Source organism: Plectropomus leopardus, chromosome 4 (genome assembly GCF_008729295.1).
Source record: "Plectropomus leopardus isolate mb chromosome 4, YSFRI_Pleo_2.0, whole genome shotgun sequence".
Classification (NCBI taxonomy): domain Eukaryota; kingdom Metazoa; phylum Chordata; class Actinopteri; order Perciformes; family Serranidae; genus Plectropomus; species Plectropomus leopardus.
The window spans coordinates 12536124-12547341 of NC_056466.1; the positions used below are offsets into that span (position 1 = coordinate 12536124).

At 39.6% G+C, this 11218-nt stretch overlaps 1 protein-coding gene across 1 annotated transcript in view; it reads left to right on the forward strand.

Moving 5' to 3' along the window:
* Nucleotides 1-9793, forward strand: part of papss1 (3'-phosphoadenosine 5'-phosphosulfate synthase 1) — a 21456-nt gene extending 11663 nt beyond the window's left edge. The window contains exons 9-12 of the mRNA XM_042484706.1: nucleotides 2070-2205; nucleotides 2622-2890; nucleotides 4198-4427; nucleotides 8558-9793. Of these exons, the coding sequence (XP_042340640.1) occupies nucleotides 2070-2205; nucleotides 2622-2890; nucleotides 4198-4427; nucleotides 8558-8696 (774 nt within the window). The 3' untranslated portion in view covers nucleotides 8697-9793. The remainder of the gene's footprint in view (nucleotides 1-2069; nucleotides 2206-2621; nucleotides 2891-4197; nucleotides 4428-8557) is intronic.
* The last annotated feature ends 1425 nt before the right edge of the window (nucleotides 9794-11218 follow it).

Here is an 11218-nt window from a genome sequence, read left to right on the forward strand (position 1 = left end):
ATATATTATTTGTACAATTATCTGGTTGATCAGAAGTGATGTATTAGCTACATTGCAGACTGGATTCTCTATTAACAGCTACAGGGACGCAATACAGCTGACTCACATTGGCAGGTCTGTGGTATAGGCTGTACATATCGTGTTTTTATAAACTATGATAATCTGGTCATGGATCACATCTATTTTGCATCTCTAGGAGCCATCTCCCTCCCTCTTCCTTGTTTTGTAGATCTTGCGATCTTGCACTCATAAACCAGAGTTACATCAAGTAATTATTATCGTTATTGTGTTATCATGGCAGAGATTTTACCATGGTGGCCCCCTATGAATACCAGCAAAAATACTGGGATTATTGCTGTTTTACGGCTACTTGTATATTTGCAAAAGAGCCAGAAGAACTAATAGTAATCCACCTGGTATTTAGTGATTTCATGCGGCTACAAATTCTAGATGGGGATTAACTTGAGATCTAGACTGCAGCTGTCTTAATATTTCAGCCTACTTTGTAATCATTTTTCCTCTCAGCAGATATCTTTTTTATCTCACCTTGTTCATGATTAAATCTGGCTCGCTAATGTGTTTTAGGATACAAGAGGCTGCCAGATTCATAAATTGGTACCACAACTCTCCAGTGTCAACACCTGATGCTTCAGAGCTGGCTTTAAACTCTGTATTTCCACAACTGCCATTCTTTATCCACCCTTAACTTGCCACAGCTGAACATGTGTGTTCAGCTTGCCGTGATTAAGGTGTCACTCATTAAAGAGTGTGTGTATGTATACACAAGTGTATGTTTAACTCCCTGTGCCGGAGCCAGTCTGTCAGCACACCTCTGTGCGGGTCGCTACAACTTTTTTTTATCCCGTCTCTTTTCAACTAGACACGACCTGCTCCATATTACATGTACTTAATCCACTTTTTCCTGTTTACCTGTCCGTCAGTCAGACAGGAGCCCCTCTCATCGGAAACCACGGTGTAGTGTGTTTATTTGGCCAGGGTCCTTTTCACATGAAAAGTCCTGGGGCTCTTACAACAGTTAAACAGAGCACATGTGTACGTGTAGACCAGCTCCTTTGATGTATTCACACACAGACATTATATTTTCCATTCACTTATGTTAGGGAATAAATTGTGATTTGTCTTTGCTGTTGATCTCCCCAAAGAAAAAGACTGTTAAGCATCATTCATGACTCTTCCCAGGCCAGCGGCAGACAGGTTGGATTAATTGAGTGTGGAAAACAAATCACAATACGATCCTGAAAACTTCTTGCAATGGAGCCAAGCGGTTATTGATCATATCACATAGACACCCCTGCTGCTGACAACTTTCTGATTTTTATGTGTAGCTTGCCAGATCAAACTGAAATCAGTTCGTTTGCAAAGTATGGATATCAGTATTTTCGTATTATTTTACATGATAAATTACATGTTAATAAAATAAGCAATGTCTTTTTTTAGCCCCTTCCAAAATGTATTTTTTGCAAGGTTTACACACTTCATGTTTCACTTGTGGCCTTTTTTTTTGTTCTTTCTGTATTTATTTTATTGCCTATAGAGAATTGTCACTTTGTATCACATTAACATCCCACAGGCCAGTCTTTTCAGTAACTCTATCTACAGTCTCATAAATGCTGCAAGAGGCAGGCGAATGTTACTGCCTGAAACAATAGCAGCTTTTTCCTGGATCCTGAGCACTTCGGTGATATTGTTAGATTAATCTCTTGAGAGGAAAATTTCTTTCCAGCGTGGTCATGAAGCTCATCACCAGGTTTTATTGTGGAAAACAATCTGATTTTGCCTCCACTCTGCTCTTGAAATTAAGGTAGCAGACGTGGCCAAGTGCAGGAGAGCGCAGATTTTTGTTGACTATTTAACGACACACGGAGACTTTGATTTATGCTGGCGTGTCCCCATTGCAACTGGGTAATAACTTGGGAGTTTTATTAGGAGTCACGCTGGCCTGTTTCCAGCACACTGGATTTTTTTTTTTAAATGGACCACAGTGTCTTGTAGTCTGGATTGTGTTTGAGTTGTGTTCCCTGTCATAATCACTGTGACTCCTATTTCAGATGGTGATGGAAAGTGGGGACTGGCTTGTCGGCGGAGACCTGCAGGTTCTGGATAAGATCTACTGGAACGACGAACTGGATCAGTACCGACTGACACCCACTGAGCTCAAACAGAAGTTTAAAGAAATGAATGCAGGTATGGGCCAAGTTCCGTTAGTTCTTGTTCATTTTCTGCCAGAAGTAAATTAAAACAGCGACAAAATCTTGAATCAAGGTCTTTTACTGAGACAGAAGTGTCACAATATTTATAAACTGCTTTTATTTTCTTATAAAGGAGAAGACACACTGGGTAATCTGCTCATTTCTTTGCTTTTATTCTTTGTTTAGTCTTTGTGAAAGGAGTAAGGGACACAGGGTAGGGAAGTTGTGGCAGAGAATGCTCTGGTGTGATTCAGTACTTCATTGTTTGTGGTTTCAGTGGTCGGGCACTGAGCTGCTTGATTATCTCTGGGTACACTGTGGCCTTTTGTTTGTTTTGTACAGATGTGTTCAGATGAGTTTGGTCGCAGTTTAACAAACCCTTCTCACCTTGTTTTTTTTCTCTCTGTTTAGATGCTGTATTTGCCTTCCAGCTCCGCAACCCAGTCCACAACGGCCATGCTCTTCTGATGCAGGACACCCACAAGCGTCTCATTGAGCGAGGTTACCGTCGGCCCGTTCTGCTGCTCCACCCACTGGGAGGTTGGACCAAGGACGACGATGTGCCGTTGCCTTGGCGGATGAAGCAGCACGCCGCTGTGCTGGAGGAGGGCATCCTGAATCCAGACTCTACTATCGTGGCTATCTTCCCCTCACCCATGATGTACGCTGGGCCAACTGAGGTAAATATCAAGAATGTTGTATTTGCAGTTACATGCCTTAGGTTTATTTTGAACATTTTCTTCAAAAATTGACAGGCAACAATGTGGCTACAGCTCTGGGAAATGATAACAGACGCAGGGAGTGTGGCTGTCATCTACTTGGTGTCTGCAGATTTTTTTGGAGTGAAAAATGGCAGGAAAGGGGATTTGCAATTGTCTTGAGGCGGCCTGTTAAGTGTTTCCTTGCCATACACGAACCTCTTCGTGTGACTGAGCGTGGCTGTGTAGCTGGGAATCTTTTAATCATTCACTTAGGATAATTGGAAAACTACAGTGCAAATTATTGAGAGGAGATTGGAGGCTGGTGGATGTCAGACAGTGAATTTACTTCTGAATGGGAGGTTAGGAAAACCAGACTCAGCTCCAGCTTTAGTATCATTGCTCTGACCTTGTTTAACCATTAAAAATAACATGTACCCTTAGTCTGCCTGCCAAAAACTACTCAAACTATCTATCCAGTGTTCATCCGACCAGAATATTCTGTAGCAACACACTGAAAACTGATACCCCTTGTTTTTTAAGCCCAACCTGAAAATTGTGTCTCCTAAAATTTACAAACTGCATGGCAAGAACCCAATGGCAGCAGTTTTAGTGTCAAGGAGTAAAGTGGAGATTTAGTGGTTACTGGTAAGGAGAAATATAAAACATCAGTGTCTGTAGTGAATGTAAATTCCTAAAGGCTGGACACTGGCTGGATATGGATAACTATTTTGAGTTGAAGTGAAATTTAGTAGCACCCATGACCAGGTAGCCTAAGACAGCTGATGCAAAACTATTAAACATAAACACAATTTGGACAAACCATCCCATTAAGAATTAGGCTTGGGCAGTATCACAGTGTTATGGTACACTCCTCTTTCTATTAAACTGATACAGAGATGTTGTATTGAGATGATGTAGTGCACAGCACGCACCACTAGAGGTTAGACACTACTGGTGAAACACGCAACTGAAATAAGAAAAGATGGCGACTGGAGGGGAGTTGTCAAATTAGGCTCAGACTCACATACACAGTATTGTAGTCAAGACAATGTCATACACACGGTTACAATTTTTAAACAAATACCATCTTTCACGATGTACTCTGGGGAAATTTCAGGACGGCTTGAAAATATGAAAAAAATAGATCCTGCCCAAGTCTATTAAGAGTAACAATTTTTAAAAATATAATGTAGAATAAAAAAAAATGCTATTCCTCTTTTTAGCCCTACAAAAATCACTTTTTCCAACAGCATTCACAGTTTTCTTTCCTTTTTTCTTGTCCACAGGTTCAGTGGCATTGCAGAGCACGAATGGTGGCCGGAGCCAACTTCTACATTGTGGGCCGTGACCCTGCAGGCATGCCACACCCTGACACAGGAAAGGACCTGTACGAGCCCACTCACGGCGCCAAGGTCCTCACCATGGCTCCTGGCCTTATCACCCTGGAGATTGTACCATTTAAGGTTGCCGCTTACAACAAGGTCAAAAGGGCAATGGACTTTTATGACCCCAAAAAGTGAGTACTTGTTTATGGTTATACTCTTATTTTTTGTAAAGCCTGTATACCACCCTGGTTCCCATAGTCTTAAAGTGAATTAAGGTTTGGAATCCAGAAATAGTTTTAGTGTAGAGCCTCAGTGCTCACTCACATTACATTAAATAGTCTATTTGTTGATTTAGAACAAGCAGCCTAAACAGAAATTACATTCTCTAAATTAATTACTCATTAGGCCTGTCTTGTTTTTTAAAAAAGCCCTTTCATCCATTTTCTTTCCTTCTTCTCCTCCATCTACGGCAGAACACAAAGCCAAGAATAACAGGAATTGTTTTTCTTTCTTATTGAGTTAAAAGGTTTTGCGAATTAGTTTGAGCTTTGATGTTGCTCAAAAATTACAGAGACCTGCCATTAATTAAAGTCTGTGTACGAACACTGCTCATGATGACTAACAAAAATCATGCAGTTTCACCGCCTCTTGTCCGGATTTGATGCAACTTCAGCTGTGCTAACCAGGAATGTTAAAACTAAATATGGCCAAACTAATCACAAGATTTGCTTTGTTTTCCATGATGCATATTCATGACGTTGGGTCCAACCAAACTGTTGACTGGGAACATCTATTCCTTTTAGTGCTACTTTAAATATGACCAAACATATGTTAAGCTTTCCTCCACTTTGAAATTGTGACATGAGCAGATGCAAAACAACAACAACAACAAAAACTGTTTCCTGCTCTGAGTTTGAAACACTTTCATCAGTTTAGCAATACCTGCATTTGATCTTTTTTGCACCATGGGTCTCATCCTAAACTGCCCCGAGTCCCTGCTGGATAAGCAAACTTTCTGTTGCTGCTGTCACCACAGCTGCTCTCCTCTGGGTTCTGTTAAACGTCAGCCCACTTAGCATGAGCTGACACAGCAGCGGCAGCTACCATCCAACACCAAGTCATTCCACAGTCCTGACTAACTCACACCTACACTAAAACAGCTTCACCCAGTCGTTAAACCTGTGATGCCATAAATAGGCAGAAGGTAATATAAATCCAGAAAAAAAATAGAAAGAATACAAATTCAAAAATAGAAAGAATACAAAACAAAAAGCCCTATCAATATATGCAAACTGTTTACATTTTACAATTATAGGCAAACTATACAATAATGTTGTACATGTTTGAGTGCAATACAAAAGTATGCAAATATAATGTATTATTTGCTTTGTAGCTCGTCAATCACCCCTTCAAGGAACTTCTAAACCCATTTCTGAATGTCAGGTGAAATCAGTAAATCACTCCCTCCAATAAAGCACACTGCACTGTATATGTTTAATGGAATCTTATTGATCCAGTGTCTCGGTATCATCCTAAGGCTAAAGCTGGAATGAGAAATGCAAGATGGTTACTGGATTTCCAAAGTCTGTTGTCGTCACTCAGTTAGATTTATGGCATTCCATTCTCTCATGCACACTGACAGCGCCTTGCCAAATTTCAGGAGGAATATGGATGCTTCTCCTAATCACCAGCAATACCCCTCAATCTTCCTCCTCAGCGTAATGGCTCGGATCACAGCAAGCTGTTTTTAATTGGACACTGTATAAAAATGTTCTCTGAGGAATTCGCCTGAAGCTCTTCTACCTCACGCCATGTGAACTGCTAGGTCTTCTTCACAGCTTCAGAGCAAAGCGATGTGCTCTGTCATGTGATAGCAATTAGAAAAGTGACTTCATAAACAGCAGGACCCTCTCTGAATGTCAGTTCAGAGCAGATAAGTGTAAATGTCTGCTTACAAGATGTCTGAAACTGTCTTGATTATCCCTGACAGTAATTTATAGATGAGGCTAGTGAAGATGTGATGAACCTGTGCCAGTGCTCCGCTCAGCACCAGTCTGAGATGCAGACTGTCCTTGGCTGCTCGCTTCAAACAAAGTCGTTCATTTCTTTTCTGAACCAAACATGCAGCGAGAAGCCGTTTGTCATAGAAGGAGGATTGAGAAGACATCAAAATATTTGAAAAATGTTTGAATAAGGGAAACCTACAATCCGATTATCGGAAAGAAGCTTTCTGACAGCATTTGGTTTTCCGCTCAGTGTTTGAAGTGCATCACAGCTGCATTCCTTCATGCAGACAGAAGTTTAGTGATGTGTCACAATAGTATGTGATACCCAAAAGTGTTGATACAGGTTTTCTGTCAGTGTTTCATTAATCACTAAATAGCAATGTTAGATGTTTTCTTTGACAGAGAATAAGAAATTTTTTTTTTAGGGAGGGAAAAAATATGCCTTATTCTGCAGGTAGAGTGTGGCGCAAATGTGTGAATTCCTGGCACTCACATGGATCATTAAAATTAAAACACCTCTAATGAATGTGGGCTTATGTTATAATAACTGCTCTTTTTTAAATGACTTCTTTCCTCCTCCAGGAGCACCAGTGAATGTAGGGGACACTAAAAGCGCCCCTGTGTGTCATTTTTTTTTTTTCATAGTAAATTGACTGTCTAAGATATTTGTTGTTAGTTTTATCACCCACTGTCCACCAGAATTGCAAGAAAACATTCTGGGTTAAAATTAAAAACAAAACTCAAGTGAGGGTATGTGTTTTTAACACATTAATTACATGTGTTTAACTTCAAGTCTCTGCATGTGGGATTAAAAAAATTGTGACTTTGGCAGCTCATAGTGGCAGTAATAAAAATGATTCTGTGGCAGACAGTGAGTAGTAAAGACCCATGAAGTATCTTAAACACTGGCATATAAATTACACTTCTACTCCAACACGCCAAACTTAAAAAACTCAAGAAATGTTGCAGCTAGTATTGCAGTAGCACGCTTGTGCAAGGGATGAATTGATAAACGCTTTGTTATGCCCAGTGCGTTCAAGAGCGTAACAAAAAAGGGAAGATCACACGGTAACCATTTAAATTAACAATAAATGTATTAAAGGTAACACAACAAAAGCAAACCAAGATGTAGGTCAGTAGTCAGTGGTGAGGTGTTCTAACCAAATAAACCAAACAAAACCATGTTGGGTACCTGAGAGGCACCAGGGAGAGAGGGATCCATCTTGAAAATGGCCAGGCTTAAATAGACTTGTGACAGATGAGGTGAATCTCAACAACGAGGTTTGAGGAGCCGAGCAGGGAGGGAGATCCTGAAACAAGGAGCACAGGCAGGATAAACAGGAAGTGACAGGTGTCCCAGGGGCATCACAGCTTTGATTGCAAATTGTGATAGAAAACACAATAAGTTGATTGTGATGAATTTCCATTATGGAGATAATTGTGACCGTTGTGTCCAGCAGCACCCAAAGAGACTGCTGAAAAATCAACAATAAAAGAGACTCTACAAAAACAGGCAGCATATGCACCAACCTTACAACATGCAAGAGGACTTTATTAAGGACTGACATATTTCATTTCGAAAGAAGGAGGGATGCCATTTCAAAAAGTTTGAAAGGCTGGCTTTTTTGGTTTGTTTGTGATGTGTTTGATATCAGTGATGCAATAAATTTTACTGTTTTTTTAGCCTGCCAGTGATGTAGCGCTACTTTCCATTACGATCGCCAATTCATTTTATTCTGTGACTTACTAGATGACAGGGAAAAATCAAACTTGTCTGACAAGTTTGTGTGTTCTCTGCACTCAACTAATGGTCATATATGAGGAAAGAAGCTCCTCTCTGTAACAGTCCTGCACAATTGTAAGTGTAGTTTCATCAGTTTCAACAGTGATGTGTCTTCTGTCTTCCTGATCATGTCAAATCAATTTCAGGAATCGCATTCCCCTCAGTTAAACTTTTATTTATATTGTACTACTGCAGTATTTGGACCAGGCAAGTATCAAGTATCAGTATTTGTGAAAATTAAGGCTTGCCAAATTTAGTAGTCTACAGCCGTTATTTCAATATTTCAGATAAATGTTTAACAAACATTTAGGTTAAAATAACTTAATGAGGACAATCCTAGTGGGATGTATAATCTTACAACAGCTTCTTTGTTTTGGGACTTTGGATTGTGTTTGCTTACTGGCCGGCTCCTACGCCTCGGTGCAGTTATTGTTGGCTCACGTTTCCCGTGCTGCTGATAAGCATCTTTTCATTGATTGAAATATGTCTGTTACTCAAAACTCCTTTTCCTCTCTCTTTTTTTAAACTGCAGCCATCAAGATTACGATTTCATCTCAGGCACACGTATGCGTAAAATGGCTCGCGAGGGAGAGAATCCTCCTGACGGCTTCATGGCGCCAAAGGCTTGGGCCGTGCTGAAGGAGTACTATAAGTCACTGGAGAAGGCTTAAAGGTTGCATCTCAGATCCAACAATCATGGTAACACAGAGATGTCTAAGAGGATTAATGTGGGGACCACTCATTTACTGTTAAAAACCACGCTCAGGCTTCTGTCTGTGTCACTTTCACGCACAATTATTAGTCATGAAACTGGTGTCAGTTGATTTCATACTTATCGCGTTAGTGTTATAACTGTTTGTACTTTACTCAACTCACTCTGATTGTGAAGAGATAGGTACACTGTTGAACTGGTATTTCAAGAGAATGAACAAAAACACTCCTAAGTAGATGTTTGTATTTCTCACTAACTTTATGACTGTATATTCAGATGGTTACAAAAGTATTGTGTAAAAAATTAAAAGATCATGACTCGTGATGACCTGTACAGAAAGTGCTGTTGACCAGTGCTTGAAATAACGGGGATGAATGTTGAGTAGTCGTGACGTCTAAATTTAAACAGTTACTGCACCTACAAGAGTTACTCACGACTGAAACCCAAACAAGTTACTTTTTACTGTATGTGGCAGTGGCAATTGCTCAAAATTTGGTGTACACAAGTATTTGATGTGAAAGTTGAGTGCCTTGGTCTTCAGAAAATGAATTCACGTGATGTCTTGTTTAAATGAGGACACGCGCGCAAACACACACACACACCCACACACACACACACACACACACACACACACTTGCTTCTTGTCTCTCTTGTCTTTGTTACACTGAAACAGTCCAGTACTATGGTTTGCAAAACAGATCAGCATTAGAGATGTTTTTATTGGAATATGCAACCCTAACCTTCCTGAACGTCTAGGAAACATTTTTAACATTTTTGTCTTATTAAGTCTATTTATTCTGTCCTAACTTAACATTTTCTCTTTTTAACTGTGTTGTGTATGTAGTTTTCAGTGCTTTAAACTCTCAACAGGCTTGATATTTTGTTACGTTTTCATCATTTGTATTTTTTTTTTCCTCTCTTGGGTTGCTAATATTTTCCATGTGGTAATTCATTTTTAAGAGCTGGCCTGTATAATCAGATGGGTGACGGTTACCATCAAGGGATCAGATTTGTAATCTTCCTTGTCCAATAAAGCATTTTTACCAAAAAAAAAAAGAGAACAGTTTGTTTACTTTTCCTTTCTGTGATCTTTGGTTTGTTACTCACGGTATGTTTTCTTTTGCAGCACACAAAAGAGTTTTAAATAGATAACATATTCTCCCAAAAAATCCACTTAATGTTAAATGACAGCAATGAATTTCATGTATTTTAGAAACTAACTCACAATGATGATATGTCATCAACTTTTAGCTGCCTATGACAGCTAAATAGCCTTAAATCTCTTCATGTCTTTCTGACTAACTTGTTTCAAGTGCACTTTGTCATCTACATGAGCAGCGCCCTCTTTAAAGTTTCATTTTTATGATCTCGTAGGCCCTGCCTGTTTGAACTTTTGTGACCTTCCAGTCGGTCAATCAGCTGCATATTGAATGAAACAGACCCTCTAGTGACCCCAATCAGACTCAGACGCACTCGCACACTGTATACAAAGTGCCGCAGCTGGCTCCCAGATGCAGCAGTGCACCGAAAAGTGGAACACACAGGGTTAAATTCAGACCCAGTAAAGTGGCTCTGTCAGAAATACCCTGGATACATCATCCTATCCAACTCCAAGATGTAATGAAGAGACCTGCCAACAGTAATTCTTTCTACCTTTTACCAGATCTTGTACAATCTCAAATGGTAATCAAGCCTGGTCATCAGTTGGACTTCAAAAGAAGAGCTGTTTTTATTTTTTAACACAGAAAATGATCAAATGAGTTTGCAGAGGTTTCCTCATGATTTTTGTTGTTCTTTAAACTGTCTGGAGGAGATCAGATGCTCTCTGGGTAATGCAGGTGTATGTTACTATGTGTATTCTTAACCTCTTGATGTTATCTCATTTATTGCATGCACAGTGTCTTTTTAGTTCTGGGTCCATTTTCTAGCTTGTTCGCCTGATGATCAGATCTCGATCTGAAAGTTTTTACCCGCCTGAGGGTGTTATTGCGGTGTGGCACCCTGCCAGAGGAAAAAAGTTGACCATACCAGAAGAGATTGTTGACTACTGTTTACATGACTTGTGCCTTCACTCAAAAAACAACTTTGATCACAGGTGATGGAACTGGAGATGTTTTTGCAATAGATTTTTTAACAGGATATTGAGTTTAATGCCAGACTCTGCAGTTTGCAACCGAAGTGCAACAGTGTTGTTAAATGTTACTTAGTTATTAGGATGTTACTAGCAGATATGACATGACTCTTGCTGGTGTCCCTTATTAGAAGAACTTCCAGTGACTTGACTTTGTTTTTAGAAACTGCTTCTGTTTATGTGTAAAAAAAACAAAGTAATACATTAAGCCCATACCACAATATACAATGACTCATCCTGTAAAACATTCATAACATGAATAAACAGCTAATGAATATTTAATCTTGTATTCAGTAGTTTTTAGTATACCCATAACACGCACCTGTTTATGGAAGGTTTAAAATGATTGT